General features: G+C 40.0%; 1 protein-coding gene across 16 annotated transcripts in view; it reads left to right on the top strand.

Annotated features, from left to right (window-relative positions):
• The window catches only part of DLGAP1 (DLG associated protein 1), a gene marked incomplete at its 5' end in the record, with an annotated part of 323,664 nt that overhangs the window by 146,732 nt on the left and 159,753 nt on the right, over positions 1–17,179 (top strand). For all 16 annotated transcript variants that reach the window (XM_081253129.1, XM_081253128.1, XM_081253120.1 and 13 more), the window contains one exon: positions 11,080–11,320. In XM_081253129.1, the coding sequence (XP_081109255.1) occupies positions 11,080–11,320 (241 nt within the window). The remainder of the gene's footprint in view (positions 1–11,079; positions 11,321–17,179) is intronic.

A 17,179-nucleotide genomic window follows, 5' to 3' on the forward strand; every position in this document is an offset into this window, starting at 1 on the left:
AGCCAGCGAGCCACAACTACTTAAGTCCTCACGCCTGGAGCCCGTGCTCTGCAACAAGAGAAGCCACCACGATGAGAAGCCCACGCACAGCAACGAAGACCCAATGCAGCTAAAAAATAATTAATTAATTAATTAAAAAAAAACACTCTGAGGTAGGTAGAGCAAGAATTAACCATAAGAGCCACCTTTATTGGGTCAGGCACTGTGCCAACTGCTTCATATTTTCATAGTATTAGTTCTTATAAACACATTGTAAGATATGTAAGTAACCAGAAGTTAAATGGGACTTTCTTTGTGGTCAAAAAATTGTCACCAAGATCCCAAATTGAATGAGTAAAAGGTGTTCAGTACCCAGGATTCTAAAGAGAGAGTTTCTAGGCATAGGGTCTAGGAATATGCATTTTAACAAATATTCCAAGTGATTCTAATAAAGCAATACATTAATAAAGAAGTATTTATTAACGTAGTATATATCTGAATTTTGAAAATGCTGGCCTAAAGCATATTCAAAGAATAATGAATTCTCAAGTGTAGTTAGAGCTCAGAATACTTATAGCAATGGGAAATCTGTTCTGAATTTTGTCCTGGGGACATTTTTTGTACATGGCCTTCCATGCAGGGCCCAGGGGACTGGACTTTATTCATTAGGAACGGGACTGATTGAAGATTAATTAAAACTTTAGCTTTTAAGCAGGCAAAAGATATGATCAGAACTTTGGTGGAGGATAATTAATCTAGCAAAAAAAATGTAGGAAAGATTGGAGAGGATGAGAAAGAGGCTAGAGGCAGAGAAGCTAGTTTGAAAGACACTGTGATCCTCAAGGTGAGCATTACTACTATTGCCGGTGCTGCTGCTGCTGGTGATGGTAGTGGTGCTAGTGATGCTGCTGCTGCTGCTGGTGGTGGTGGTAGTGGTGAGGATAGTGGTGGAGATGGTGGTGAAGTGATAATGATGGTGGTGGTAGTGGTGATGGTGAAGGTGGTAATGCTGGTGGTGGTGATAGACTAAGCACTGAAGCATCTCTGATCTGTTAGAGTGAGACCCCGAAATAGGACCACTGCTCTCATTTTGGCCCTACCATCAAAACAGAGCTCCCTGCTCTAAATGGATTCTTGAAAAGCAAAGGCAGGGACCACAGCAAGGCTCCAAAAGCAGGGTAGGGCAGGAGTCAGGGAAAGCTGACATACTGGATTCCAGTATTTTCCTACTGTACATTTCCTTACTTTAAAGTAATCTCCAAATGGAATTCCCTGGTGGTCCAGTGGTTAGGACTCTGCACTTCCACTGCCGGGGGCCAGGGTTCAATCCCTGTTCAGGGAACTAAGATCCCCCATGCCGCACAGAGCAGCATGCAAAAATAAATGAATGAATGAATGAATAAATAAATGTAATCTCCAAGAGTATGCATACCTATTTGTGCTAGGTACTGCTGTCCAGTGATACCCACTATCCCAACTCTTAGGTAAATATTTGGCGCCTCATTTGGTGAAATTTGGACTTGCCTTGTTCTTACTATTTTCACAGTAAACAATATAATATTTAAAACGTCTTTAAGCTTATCTTTATTCTGGACAGGCTCATGCTCACATAGCCTTCCAGAATTGCAAAATAGTCTACAAATCCCAGGTGTCATACCTGCAGAATACTTCGGTGGGTTTAGAATATTTCATTGGAAAATGTTTATACACACTTACTGCTTTCATAATTTTACATGATTAAAACAGGAGATCAGGTCACTTCCCCATCAGGACATGCATCTACACAGCTGCCTGCTTTTAGTCCCTTCTCTGTAGATCTGACCTTCCTTGAGACAGTGTCACTTCCTGGTGACAACTTAGTAAAGTATCAACAAATCACTGAAGAGGCACATGTGGGCCTTGATGCAGGGGTGGGTCAAGTCTGCAATTCAGTGGCGTGATCATTTCACCTTAAGTAAAATACAGAAAGCAGAGCCATCCTAAATGGATTCCTACTGACACACCATTTTTCTAGTTCCATATTCAATTTTCAAGTAATAGAGTATCGTGAAGGATAATTTCAAACTTTCTATCGCAGTCCCAACGTTGTCATTATTCAAAGGGAATGGTTTCTTCTTCAAAGCAATCCTACCATACATACTCTAGGCTTTTCAAAAAGTAGTTGGTTTTTGTGATGTTGGAGATATTCTCTCTTATAGATCTTTAGTAGCAGCTCTAGTAGTATAGAATTTAAGCACATTATATCCTATCCCTCCTTAAAACCTGATATATTATTGATATATTATTCATCAAAGGCTCCTAGAAAGATCAAAGTAAAATGTTGTAAGCCAAGAAATTGGTCTAGAATAACTAAATTGTTTGTTTCTGCCATTCATACCTTAACAGAAATGAAACATTCCTAAAAACAGACTGTGCTTGGATGATAGAGAAAAACTGAACACCTTTTTATATGTTTATAACCTTTCTATATTTTTTTACTATATATACATCTAATAAAACAAGGGCTTTTAAAGTAAGACTTGAGAAGAAAGAATTATAGAAAGTCACATTTAAAAAAATATTTGGTATAATAACTGTCATTTCCAAATTAGTTTAATTTACATCTCAATTTATTTCAAGTCCAAACCTCAAATATCTTCATCTGGAATCGTAAACTAGAAGCTCACAGACATATTTTGTCCAGTAACGTGTTGAGTTTCCACATCATTTTCTTATTTTTTTTAAGAGGGACTCCATTATCTTTATTTATTTTTTAATAGTTTTTTGGCCACGTTGGGTGTTTATTGCTGTGCTCGGGCTTTCTCTAGTTGCAGCGAGCAGGGGCTACTCTTTGTTGCGGTGCGCAGGCTTCTCATCATGGTGGCTTTTCTTGTTGAGGAGCACGGGCTCTCGGAGAGCAGGCTTCAGTAGTTGCAGCATGTGGGCTCAGTAGTTGCAGCACATGGGCCATAGGGTACGCGGACTTCAGTAGTTGTGGCTCGTGGGCTCTAGAGCACAGGCTCAGTAGTTGTGGCGCATGGGCTTAGTTGCTCCACGGCAACTCCCAGACCAGGGATTGAACCCGTGTCCCCTGCAGTGGCAGGCAGACTCTTAACCATTGCACCACCAGGGAAGTCCCACATCATTTTTAAAACGCGAATGTAATAGGCAGTTATTGTGCTTGGTGGTAATACCAGCAGTTTAGCTGTGACTTTTGACCTAGATCATCCCTTCACTTTATATATACAAAGAAATGGAAACTCAAATAAATTAAGCATCTGTTAGCACCCAGCTAGTCAGTGACAGAACCTAGAAAACCCAGGTGTCCTGACTCCTAAATGGTAAGTTTCTCCAATGTCTGCTGGAATTGGGGTATGGGTGGCAATAATAATGCCAATAACAGTAGTAGTAATAATGAAAATGAGAATAATAGAATAGTTACCAAGTATTGCTTACCTGATATAAGCTATAAGCTTTGCATATTGTCTCATTAATTTCATAGCAACTATAAGAAAGGTCATTTTTTTAATTTATGAAACTCAGTCTTAGAGAATAAGAGTAACTTGTCTCATTCTTCTCACTACACTATCTCACAATATCTAGTATTTATCGAATGTCTACCATGTGCCTTGAAATGTGCACTTGTATGTTTCATTTTTTATCCTTAAAGCATCCCTATGAGGTTGGTATTATTATATGCATTTTAAAGATTAGGAAAATGAGGCTCAGAGAATTCAAGTGAATTGCCCATGATATCGTAGAAAGAGCATTAAACTACTCCTTCTTTCCATATAGAAAATAAATCCAAATGAATTTAAAATCTGAGCACTAACACAAAGTGACAAAAAATTTTAAATTAAGGGAATATGTGTATGATATTATGGTGAGAATTATAACTTTTAATAAGAATTATAGAAAACATAAAATAAAAGATAGACATCTAATCTAACTAAAAATCAAATATTTCTGTGTAGCAAAAGACATCTTAAAGTTAAAATTGACAGGGGGAATATTTAAACACATCAAGAAAAAAGCTTAATGTTCCAGTTGCCTGAAGTGTTTCTACCAATTAGTATGAAAAGATAAACAATCTAAAAGAATTTGGGGCAAAGCTTATGAAATAGCAAATCAAAAGGGAAAAAAGTACCAAGTCCAATAAATATAGGAAAAGATGTTCCTATACACTAGCAGGCTGGTAAAGATAAACTGAAATAGCACAATATCACTCGACCTATCAGGCAGCAAAAACAGCTAATACCCAGTACTGGTGACCATGTTGAGAAATGAGCTCTGACTTACTTGCTATTTGGGATGAGTTGCTACAATTGTTTTTGAAAGTAACATGGTAAAATCTACAAAAGGTAAAATAAATCTTTTGGCACAGGAATCCCACTTGTGGAACTTTATAATACAGAAATGAAAGTACCAGAATATAAAGATAAACAAACAAGGAAGTTGGCCATAGCATGGCCTCCAAGGACATACTTGAATCATCATCCACAAAGCAGTGGTTAAATAAATTATGGTCCAATCATACTATACAATATCATGGAGGTGGTGGCTTAGTGTCTGAATCTCCCTGAGTCTCTGTATAAAAGCAGACAGAGCAACTAGATAGAAAGACTAAAAATTCATGGACAACATTTACAACAAAATCAGATGACAAGATATTCCATGAACCCAAAATGTAAGTAGATAGGAACAAACCACCAGTAGCCATAAGCCTGTGTTGCATCCACATCTGTGCTGGAGAACACAGAGGAAAACAATGACTTTCTTGATGGATGTGAGTAAAGCAGAAAGAAACCAGCAGCAGGTAGTTTGGAGGGGTGGGGTATGTATTTGAGAATAGCAGCTGAAACTGGGAAGGATTTGCCTTCTCTAAGAGCAGGTAAGTTCAAGGGGCCTGCAGTAAAATCAGGAGAGGTTGGGGAAATCTGAGCCTATGTATATACTGGAAACCAACCAACCAGTTTTTCCTTCATGAAGAGGGCCCAGTTCTGAGAAGAAACAGTTGGGAATAGAATCGAATACGAGCAAGATAGAGACAATAGCAAAGAAGAAAAGAGAAGGTTCAGGTAAAAGTTGGGGGAAGGAACAAGAGAATCAGGAAATCTTGGAAAGCAACATGATGCTAAAACAATAGAAGAGGAAGCCCTGTGGAAAATTCAGGGGGGAAATCCTGAATGTATCACCCTCTCAAGGTCAGAAAAATTAATTTAACTGAGAGAAATGAGGAACAAAAAAATATCCACTTTAAATCACAAAGTCACTATAATAAAGAAAAGAGAATAAGGAGCAGAATAATATTCCTACAGAAATGAAAGCATGCCAGAAAGACACACCCACAAAATAGATCAAAACTATAACACACTCTTTCAAAATAAGCTAAAAAACATTAAGAAAATGACATAAGACATGGGAGGAAAAGATATATCTGAATTTTCAAAAACTTAAAAATGATGTCACAGAACTCAGGAAAGAATTAGAAGTAAAAGAAAAATCATTTCAGAAATGAAGCTTAGACTGAGGGAATAGAGGAGCAAGTGGATGAGACATTTCACACACTGAGAAAAATAGAACCTGAAAAGGAGGAAGAGTTTTTAAATCAAGAAGAAAAAGAAGAGTTAAAAAGGGTTCAAGAGAAATTGATAAATATGGAAGATAGGCAAAGATTGACCATAGAGATAATAGAAGTCTCTGAAGAAGATAATCAAAGCAAAGGACCAGAACAAATAATAAAACATTAAAGAAAACATCCCTGAAATAAAAAGATTCAAAAGAATATACCATGTACCTGAGAAACTGAACCAAAACAATAAATACCAAGACATAGTCTAGTAAAATGACAGGATTTTGAAGAATTAGAAAAAAAAAAAAAACCACCACACCCCCTTTGGACTTCTAGACAAAAAAAGCAAGTGACTTAAGAAAGAACAAAAATTAAATTATCATCAAACTCTGTAATAACAATAGTTTATGCCAAAATAAAATTGAGTAATATGTTATTATAGCCAAGGGGGAAAATGTGACCCAAAGATTTTATATCCAAAAAAACTGACTTTCAACTATAAAAAGCATGGGCACACTATTAAAAGCATGGATGAATGCAGGGAATACTGTTTCCATGAGCCCATCCTGAGGCATCTACCAGACAGTGAGCTTTGGACAACCCAAAAGACCAAATGTAAGAACTAGTGGCAAATAGATGCATGACTTTACTTCTGGACTCTCCATGCTGTTCCATTGGTCTGTATGTCTGTCCTATGTCAGTGCCAAACTGTTTTGATTATTGTAGCTTTGTAGTAAGTTTTAAGATCAGGAAGTATAAGTCCTCCAGTTTGGTTTTGGAAATTATGATGTATCACTGTATTTTTCTTCATGTTTCTTGTTCTTGGATTCCAACAATGAACACTAGGAGTTTCAGAAAGAAAAGAGAAAACAGAAGGAAGGCAATTACTAATGAAGTAATGGTCCCAGAAATGGTCCCAGAACTGAAAGACATGAATCTGCAGGTTGAGAGGGCCTACAAAGTACCCAACAAAATGGATGGAGAAAGATCCACACAGAGAATGCCATGGTGAAACATTAGATAATTTGGTACCTAAAAGGGATGGGGCAAACCAGCTCACATGGAAAGGCTCAGGAATGAGAAAGGCATCTACTTGCTCAATCTCTAGCACACATGGAGGCTAAGAGACAAGGAGCAAAGCCTGGAAACATCTGAAGGAAGAAGGGATACAGCTAGAATTCTAAATGCAAGCATGCTCTCCCTTAACAGTGGAGGTGGGGTACAGACATTTCCATCAATGTGAGGTGGCGCCTTCCCGAGAAAGCACTGGAAGATGTGCTCCACCGAAAGGAGGGAATAAAATAAGGAAGAGGGAACAGGGGCTCCACCACAGGCTAGAAAATAAAGGGCACCCCTGGAATGATAGGGAAGAGAGATCCCAGGACAGCAGTGGGCTTGGCAGCCATAGACTGCAGTAGGATAGGAGGCTCCAAGAGGGATGCTTCAAGGGCAGGAAGGAAACCAAGAGGTCTATGAACATATCAAGAGATTCACATAAGCAGGTGTTCTGCAATATGGATGCAAACACCATAAAATCCAACTGGAAGAATTGAAAATGGTTGCCTCTGGGGAGGGAGAATTGGGGGTGGGCTGGGTGGGTCACGGGTCTGCTCTTTGTCTTTATAAGCCATCTAGAACTATTTGACCTATATTTGTGTCTAAGTTGGATAAAGAATCATCTTTTTATATGAAAAAAGTAGTGGCAAGCATTAAATATATAGTTATTTGTAAAACTAAGACTAATGAGAGCTACAGTGGGAGCGAATGTGTATGTTATATGCTCTGATAATGTCAATCTAGCACAACTATTTTTAAATGAGGGAATAATACAGACAGCAGATGCAAAAAAACACAAAGAATTGTGAACTGTTTTCAGTAATGGTTGGGCAGGTGGTATTAGTATGCTATTCTGAGGCTGTTGTGTACATATTGTGGAAGAAAGCAAATGAATCATTGTAGTATATCCCAATTCTATCATCTTCTGTGTCCCTGAAAATCAGGATTTTTAATATGTGATAAAGATATACATATAAATATAACATAGAAGAAGTTACATAAAAACACTGCAGTGTGAATTTGAATTAGATGTATTCATAACCTAGTTCTCTGTCCACTGAAAGGCCTAGGAAGAATGACCAACCCTGTAGCAATGACGGTGAAGCTTCCTGGTACCCAAACTGTGTTCTTGTGATACCATTTACCACTAAAAGAAAAAAGACTTTCTGGAAAAATACTAATTTCAGGACTGGGCAGGAAAGATGCAAGATAAGTTTTGAATAACTTGTCATACCAGATACAAAGGAAGTTATCAAAGACCACTGGTCTCATGTCAAAAGGACCCAGCAGCCAACGTAAGAGGTTCCCACTGGCCACAGATGGGACAGATGAGTTAAGTAAGAATGAAAATAGAAGTGGATTTAAAACCGTCAAATACTTTTAAATCTATGAGTCCATTTTGATACTTTTAAAAATTAATTGGTCATGTTTAGTAGATACAAGAGAACAAATTTATTATCTTAAAAATTAGTAAATAAGGACCTTCCCTGGTGGTCCAGTGGTTAAGAATCCGCCTTCCAATGCAGGGGATGCAGGTTCGATCCCTGATCGGGGAACTAAGATCCCATATGCTGCGGGACAACTAGAGAGCCCACACACCACAACAAAGAGCCCACACGGCAACTAAGACCTGACGCGGCCAAATAAATAAATAATATATATATTTTTTTAACTAGTAAATAAAAGGGAAAAGATCAAACATCTGCCGTAACTGTGTGAACTGAACCTACTAACCAAATAATATGAGATGAAGCATTTCTTTATTTTAAAAAAATTCCAACTAGTGACTATAAAAGTTGGTAGAACCAAGAATATCACCATTTTGCAACCCCCAGTGAACTAATGGATCTAGGCACTGAGCATCAATGACTCCCAACAGCATAAAAAGAGAGATAACCAGACATAATGTGCTTCCTGATGAGAGAGCCCATGACACATGACCTCTAGTCTTGCCAAAGAGATTGAACCTGAGTCTGATCAAGCCTCTGGATCCAACTTCAAATTTCAGGAAACACAAAGGACAGTGGATCATGCTAAATCTTCTGTGTGCAGGAAATCAGCAAATCCAGACTCTGGGAAACTTTCCAGGTCAAACGCCCCCAGTGCTTCAATAGATAAATTGTAATATTTGTTAAAAATGGGTGGAGGGAGGCCTGAATATTAAAAGTGAATTAAAAGATATCATAAATTTTAAAAATGGGTAAGACCAAACTGTAGAGTCTAGGGATGCACACTTAGGTGAAAAAAACATAAATGCAAAGCAGTGCTTGCAATAAAACTCAGAGTAGTAGTTACTTTTGGAGGGAGGGTGGGGGCTGTGGGTAGGATGGGGTCTATGGAGGGGCTTCTAGGTGCCTGAGAAAATTCTGTTCCTTGATCTGAGTACTAGGTACAAGGGTGTTGGCTTTATTATAATTCACAGCCTATGCATTTATTTTGCATGGTTTTCTGTATCTGTATATAATAAAAACAAAAAGTTAAAAGAGAATGAAGGGGCTTCCCTGGTGGCGCAGTGGTTAAGAATCCACCTGCCAATGCAGGGGACACAGGTTTGAGCCCTGGTAGGGGAAGATCCCACTTGCCGCGGAGCAACTAAGCCCGTGCACCACAACTACTGAGCCTGCGCTCTAGAGCCCGCGAGACACAACTACTGAAGCCCGTGCGCCTAGAGCCCACACTCAACCAAAGAAGCCACCTCAATAAGAAGCCCATGCACCCCAATGAAGAGTAGCCCCCGCTCAACGCAACTAGAGAAAGCCTGCGCACAGCAACACAGACCCAACACAGCCAAAAATAAAGAAATATATAAATAAATTTATATTAAAAAAGGGAATAAAGAAGGAGAATCCTATTAAGAATATAAGTAGAAAATAGAAGTTTAAGTGGAAAAAAACAGGTTGCAGAATTATTCAATATATTTACTTTATGATTCATTTTTTATGAAAAATAGGGTAGGGGGCACTAATACCCTCTGCAAAGTAATCATCCAGGTTTAATTGTTGTTACCTTGATAGGGATAGATACTTTACTATTTCTTTGTGATGTTTGATTAATAGGGGAAAATCTATTAATAATAGTAAACATATATATAGTTTGTTTTACTTTTTACTTCGAAATCATTCCAAACTGACAAGAGTCACATGTGAAATACAAAGACCTCCTGTACATCACTGACCCAGATTCATACTCATTGATTATTAAAATTTTGGCTCATTTGCTCACTCTCTCTATATTTGACAATTAGTTGCAAATATCATGTCCCTTTACTGCTAAATGCACCTCCAACTATCTCCTAAAAACAAGTATATATTATATATATAATTTTAAAATATGGACATATATAATTATTAGCCTTGAAAATGTGCAGGGATTTTATATCAAATTAGATAAAGTATATGGAAATACTATTTTAAACTGTAAAGAATTATTATTAAGAAATGTATGTCTCTTTTCCACTTGATATGCCTTAAGGTAATTGAAGTTTAAAGAAATTAGCCATTATTGGATTGCATCTTCATATAACACAAAATGAAGACAGGCAAAAATTGCCATCATTTTCAGTATATGCTCTAAGCTTAATTACAGTTTAATCTGTTAAATTTTCAATTACTCATGAATTTGATATCAAGGAAATTTGACATACGAAGTTCTAGAAGGTAGCAGAACTTTGAAGAATGCTGCCACACCTCTATCAAATCAGCTGCAAAGTGAGAAATTGACAGAAGCACCTGGTCTGGCTTTTTTTTTTTTTTTAAGGTGGTGCTCAAATCCAATGTAAATTATGTACAGAGGAATATAATAATAAAAACTGATTCTTCGAAAAGGGAAGACCTCATTTGGAAGAATTTTAAAACACATTTATAAACAATTTGTGGACCATATCAGCTTTTATAGAGAAGAGTGAAACCTTCTTTAAATAGTATGTAGATAGCTTGAAAATCTCAATAGTGCCTTTCAAGATTTTGACATCTGGGTTTGGTCTATTTTTGTGCATGATGTGGGTATCTTGCCAGAAAATACAGGGCCTGTTTTTATACTTTGCACTAAATTAAGTTTCAGTCGATGCAAATTATTTGACGAACTAGTCACTTCCAAAGGCACAATAAAAATACTAGTTTCTAAAACGTTTGTGCTAAAATTACAGCCCCATTGAAATATACGAACTCTGACCGTAGGCCTATAAAATTGGCCCCTAGGTTTGCATTTATAAATAAGGAAGAATTAGCACCTTGGCGTGCCCTGATGTAAGATTTCCCTACACCACGCTTCCTTGCATTCTAAAAACAAAGTTCTTTTTCTTTAGAATTTAATTGACTATTTGGGATCATAAACTAGATACCATTCTACTATAGTCTGTCAGGTAGAGGAAATGCTGGAGTTGACTGCAAGCGGACGGGGCGTTCTTCTGGGGGATGCAGTTTGGAGATGCTCCGAGGGCGAGGTGGCTTCTTCCCCGGAGCAGCGCGGTGTTACGGTCCCCGTCTCGCCCGCAGGTGAGCGAGATGGAGGTGAACGGGCAGTTCGAGTCGGTGTGCGAGTCGGTGTTCAGCGAGCTGGAGTCACAGGCAGTGGAGGCCCTGGACCTGCCGATGCCCGGCTGCTTCCGCATGCGGAGCCACAGCTACGTGCGCGCCATCGAGAAGGGCTGCTCGCAGGACGACGAGTGCGTGTCGCTGAGGTCTTCCTCCCCGCCGCGTACCACCACCACCGTGAGGACCATCCAGAGCAGCACGGGTGAGTGGGCAGAGCTGGCCCCGCGCCCAGGGGGCGGCACGACTGCCCCCAGACACTGCACGTGGTCCCCTCGCTGTTATCACACGGTCACCCTTCACCAAACCCCACCCACAGCCCTCGAGGCAGCACCTCTGCTTCCCTGCCCGCCTCTATCCCCAGCCTCCTCCGGCCACATCCACGCACCCCCTTCTTCCTCCATCTCCATCTCTGGTATCAACAGAGGAGACTGCAACTGTGGGACCAAGGGGGGAAGATCTCCCCAAAACGCCCACACAACATCCTAGGACCAGCACACTCATCCCACCCAACTCCTACTCTCCATCATCAGGCCCTGACTTTTAGGGGTGTGACCCCTCCAGGAATCAGACATCCTGACTGTTGAGCGTCACAGAGTTGGAAAGCTTTTTAAATTCCAAGATATCCACAAAATGACTCTCCCAAAAGACCTGAAGTACCACTGTGAGAAAAAAAGAAACGGATGATGCAGTAATATTGATTGCACACTTTATGAGTTTTCTTTTCTTATAACAGAAGGCAGATTTATTTCATCATTTTAAAACCTCCTAACTATACGCATATAGAACCTCCTTTTCCCTCTAAACTGAATTCAGGTTTATGCTGCTACACTGTCTTTTGATCTGATCTTAGTCAGAGAGGCACAGAAGAGCTTAACTGGTTTCCATGACACTGGACCTACATAGGAACATAGCCATGGATTGTGTGACAGTGTACGTGTGTTTTTTGGGTTCTGGGGTGCTTTTTTTTAAATAATATTTGGGTCCAAGAAGAAATTCCCCTCCATAGTTAACTAGTCTTAACTTTGATGGAATTCAGCATTACTCCAATAAAGACTAATTCTACAAAAAGATCATCAAACCAAGAGTCAAAATAAATAATGATGAATTAATTAGAAGGAAGAGTCTGTACTAGACTATTGTATTATTCAGTTTTTGTTCTAGGTGCCTCAAATGTAATTATCATTCAGCCTAGAACTTTTGCAGGCTTGATAATTAATAGGTTCTCAAACCTGAATTAAAATCCTACTAACTAGAAAGATGGGGTTGAGATAGAATTTGCAAATAACCATTAGAGGTGAAACAATAGGCATTCCTTCTGGACCAATGCAAATTGGGGTCTCAGGATTAGGGGCTTCTAGACGTTACCCTGGCTCAGCAGCCCCTCCAGAGCCCAATAGCTCTGGCCCTGGCTGGCTGTCTCCCACCAGAGATGAGGGGTGTGCATTCTTGCTCACTAGGAAATTTCGCAAGAACAGCCCAGACGAGGTTAATAAGTTAAATAAGGTTGATTCAGAAATGAACACATTTTTTAATTCATTCACGGGCATATTTATGTGTGTTTACATTTGTGCACTAAGTGTGGCTTGAAGGTCTGCCTGTGCCTCTAGCTCCTCACTGTGTCTTCGGTGTTTCCTTGTTTCCCTGACCCTACTTCCAACTCCCCCCAGTCCTCTTCCGTGTCTGGTCCGTTCTCTGTATAGCGGCCTCATCAACCGCCAGCTACTCTTCTGTGCTGCAGTTACTCCTTAAACGTGCAAAATGCAGATCCTTGCCCAGAAGGGCGGAGGGAAGGAAAAGGGCTACTGGCTCACCTCCACCTCCACCACCCCTGCAGGGAGCAGTGTTGGGGGTAAAGTGACAAGGACTCCAGAATGGCTGTTTTCAGATCAACTAAGAGGCGTTTGTGTTTCATCCTTTAAGAGACAATTTACTTACTCTTTGTACTGTGCTCTTCACCCCAAATACGCTATTCTGACCTTCCTAAGACCCTTCCCAGCTGCTCTGGGGGTTTGCAGAGTTCAAACAATAAAAATCCAGATTAAATCCAGGTTGCCAGTTACATCGGAATTTCAGATCAATAGTGAATACTTCTGTAGTGTAAGTATATCCCAAATATTGCATGGGACCTACTTATACGACAGAATTATCTGTAGTGTCTGTAGTGTTTGCTAAATCTGACAAGCCTATCAGAGAAGGAAGTGAGCAAGGCCTGGGAGGGTGTCCTGTGCTGTTCCATTTAGAATGTAAATTAAGGGACTTCCCTGGTGGCGCAGTGGTTAAGAATCTGCCTGCCAGTGCAGGGGACAGGGGTTCTATCCCTGGTCAGGGAAGATCCCACATGCTGCAGAGCAACTAAGCCCGTGTGCCACAACTACTGAGCCTGCGTGCCACAACTACTGAAGCTTGCGCACCTAGAGCCCATGCTCCGCAACAAGAGAAGCCACCGCAATGAGAAGCCCATGCACCGCAACGAAGAGTAGCCCCCGCTCGCCGCAACTAGAGAAAGCCCACATGCAGCAATGAAGACCCAACACAGCCAAAAAATTAAAATAAAAAAGAATGTAAATTAAATTGGAGGGGCTTTAGCCAGAGGCCCTATGTGGGAGAACAGCCAAATAATAAAAGAAAGAAATGAAAACACCACAGAGGTGAGAGCAACTGCTCCATCTTGGGCTCCACATGCCTTGTCCTAAGTCGTGGACCCTGTCCACCTGCAGCCGTCTAGATGGGAAGGCTCCAGGCTTGGCTGCAGCTGCAGGGGTTTAGGGGCAGGAAGATGTCACAGGGAATGGTGAAGCATAAGATATCATATTTTTGTACAGGGCAGCCAGTGACTTCACCCTTCATCATCCAAGTCAACATTATGATATATAATTTTTAAAGTCGGGGGAAAAGTAAGCAAACAATTTAAGGACTAAATATTACAGTAGTTTCTAAGTAAGGCCTTTAGAATTCTAATATCACTTTTCGCAATTTCTCTATGCCATGAATTGGTTCTTTTTAAAAAGTCACTTTAGGATATAATAAGATTCTGTGCCCTTCATTCTACGGCTCTCATAATTCCTGGGCTTCCTCCTTACCCCCTTCTTTCTCTCTGTCTCACACACACACACACAATTTTCCCTTTCTCTGTCACGTGATGTCATTACCACCATATTTTCTTCTACTGCTTTCCTTCCATAGAAAATCTACTTTCTCATAGGACCTACTAATTTTTGAAAGCGTGTGCTCATCTGTGTTAATCAGGAAGTGACTTCGCTCTAATTTTAACCATTTCCCCATGTACACAGGTCAGATTTACATCCGTGTTGGGACGTGACATAGATTTCTCCTTTGCTCATTATTCTTGGGACATTTACAACAGATTCCATTTGTCTTAAACTTCCCTTTGCCTGAAAAACAACGCTTCATTTTTGTCAAATGCAGTTAATAGCTATACCTTTTCTCCCCATGACAGTCCGCATTCTGAGTCTTTGATTTTTGTGTCAGCCCATTTTGAATTGTTCAAATTTTCAACAAAATAGACTATTACGCTTTTCTCCTCCAGCCTTGTCCATTCTTCATATGAGCAAAATGACACCACCGACAAAGGTCCACAACAGTGTCTGCTGCCAGGTGGAAGAATCAGGAAGATAGGCTTGGCTCTAAATGGCCCTAAGGAGCCCCTAGTAAAATGATCAAGGATTAACGGAGCCTTGGGGGCCAACTAGGAGCTGAGTTAGGGAGTGATTTATAGTTATGCTTCTTTTGGTTTATTGACTTTTCGGTTTATCAAACTATGATACAGTCCCATGTTATCTCAGCTTATCATTTGCTTCAAGCACGCAGATAATCTCTCCATCTAATAGATTCAACAAGTTTTTATATAATCATTGCACCTGGGACTATTTGGTGAGGATTAGAGCTACTGTAGGAAAGTAAAATTTTAAGAGGGCAGTTAGCCTTATGACTGTGGGAAAACAAGCACCCTTACCTCAGTCGTCTGAATATTTTAGGTGAAAGTAGAACTTGGTGCTAGAAACAGACCCAGACCTCCACTTCAGAGTATTGGATTTGACTGGCCTCCTTGTGGAATATACGAATGCAATTGTATGCATTTAAGGATGAGGTTTCTTTTTACTTCCTATGCTAAGCATCCAGGATCTATCAAAAGCATTACCACATTGCAGCTAGACAGACTTCAATATGGTGACATCAGGAGCCTGAATAAGCAAAAGTAGTGTATCATCATCAGTGGCTCTACTCATACAGATACACAGACACACACGTGGTCAGAAGAGACAAAATACATCGTTTGTAGTTGTTACCCAGCAAGTAGTAGGCAGGAGGGTCCGTGGGTACGGACAGAGGGAGATTTTTAAAATAAGCACGTATTGCTTCTCATGATTTTAAAAGCCAATATAATATCTGAATTAAAATAATACTCTTTGACAGAAATAGGCAGACTATCATGATATATGCTTCTCTGGTCTTTTAAGAAGTTTTCACTTTGAAATTACAAGTTTTTGAAGGAAGCTTTATGTAGCAATAATATAATATTTATAAAGAGTCAGTATATGCCACCCTGTTGCTCCTCAAGTGTGGCCTGTGTGCTATATTCTTTTATTAGGGGAAGCTCTTAGAAATGGATGGGGTTGAACTGGTCTCCTGTTCTTGATGGAGCCCCCAGGAAGGGCCGCGAGGGCCCAGGACAGAGCGTCACCCTGGCGAGCAGCCAGGGCCCTCCAGCAGGGAGTCAACACACTTTGCCCTCTTGAGTGTGGCTTGGGGCCACGGTGATCACAGCATGTTTTTCCAGTTTGATTTTTCTAACAAGAGAGATCACATTTTTCTTGAAATAGAGACACGCTCTTCCATAATCTTAACCTCACACACTTTCCCAGCCCCAGATACAAAAGCAGTTACCTTTTTGAGCACCTGAGGTCGGGGCTAACGTCCCAGGAGTTCTCACAGGTTTGGGTCATCACACCCAGACAGCCATCCCATCTAGAAGACCACATCAAACCTACCTTCCAGCATCCTACACTCCAATCCCATACAGCCTGCTTCCCCCCCCACCCCCAGCAACAGCAACAAACCCTAAACACACAAGATCTTAAGCAGAATAACATTAATTTACATTTATAATATAATTTAATTATATTATAAATTATATAATTATAATATAAAAATGTAGTAATTTACATTTATAACACACATGCTAGGCATTCAATAATGGAGGAAAAAAAGGTAAGAGAAGATGCAGAAAAATACTTGTTTTACTCCAATATAATTGACATATTACATTGTGTAAGTTTAAGTAACTGTGATTTTAAAACTCCCAACAAACAAAAGTCCAGGACCAGAGGGGTTCACAGGCGAATTCTATCAAACATTTACAGAGGAGTTAACACCTATCCTTCTGAAACTATTCCAGAAAATTGCAGAGGAAGGAACACCCCCAAGCTCATTCTATGAGGTCACCATAGCATCACCCTGATGCTAAAACTGGACAAAGATAGCACACTGTGTAAGTTTAAGTTGTAGAATGAGTTGATCTGATACATAGGATTAGCACCACAGTGTTAGCTAACACCTCCATCACAGCACATAATTATCACCTCTTTTCTGTGGTGAGAACATTTAAGACCTAGTCTCTCAGCAACTTTGAATGTAATACACTATTGTTGACTATGATCATGGTTCTATGCATTCGATCTCCAGAACTTATTCATCTTCTAAATGGAAGTTTGTTCTTTTGACCACTGTCCTCCCCTTTCCCCCATCCTCCCACCCCTAGTAACCACCACTCTACTCTCTGTTTCTAAGAGTGCAGCTTTTTTAGATTCCACATAAGTGAGATTATGCAGTATTTCTCTTTCTCTGACTTATTTCACTTAACATAATGCCCTCAAGGTCCACCCATGTTTTCACAAATGGCAGGGTTTCCTCCTTTTTGTGGCTGAATAATGTTCCATTGTGTATCTATATACCACATCTTCATCCATCCATCCCTCCATGCACACTTATGTTGTTTCCATATCTTGGCTATTGTGAATAATGCTGCAGTAAGTAGCAAAAA

The sequence above is a fragment of the Mesoplodon bidens genome (assembly GCF_964165515.1).
Source record: "Mesoplodon bidens genome assembly, chromosome: 13".
In the NCBI taxonomy this organism is placed as follows: Eukaryota; Metazoa; Chordata; class Mammalia; order Artiodactyla; family Ziphiidae; genus Mesoplodon; species Mesoplodon bidens.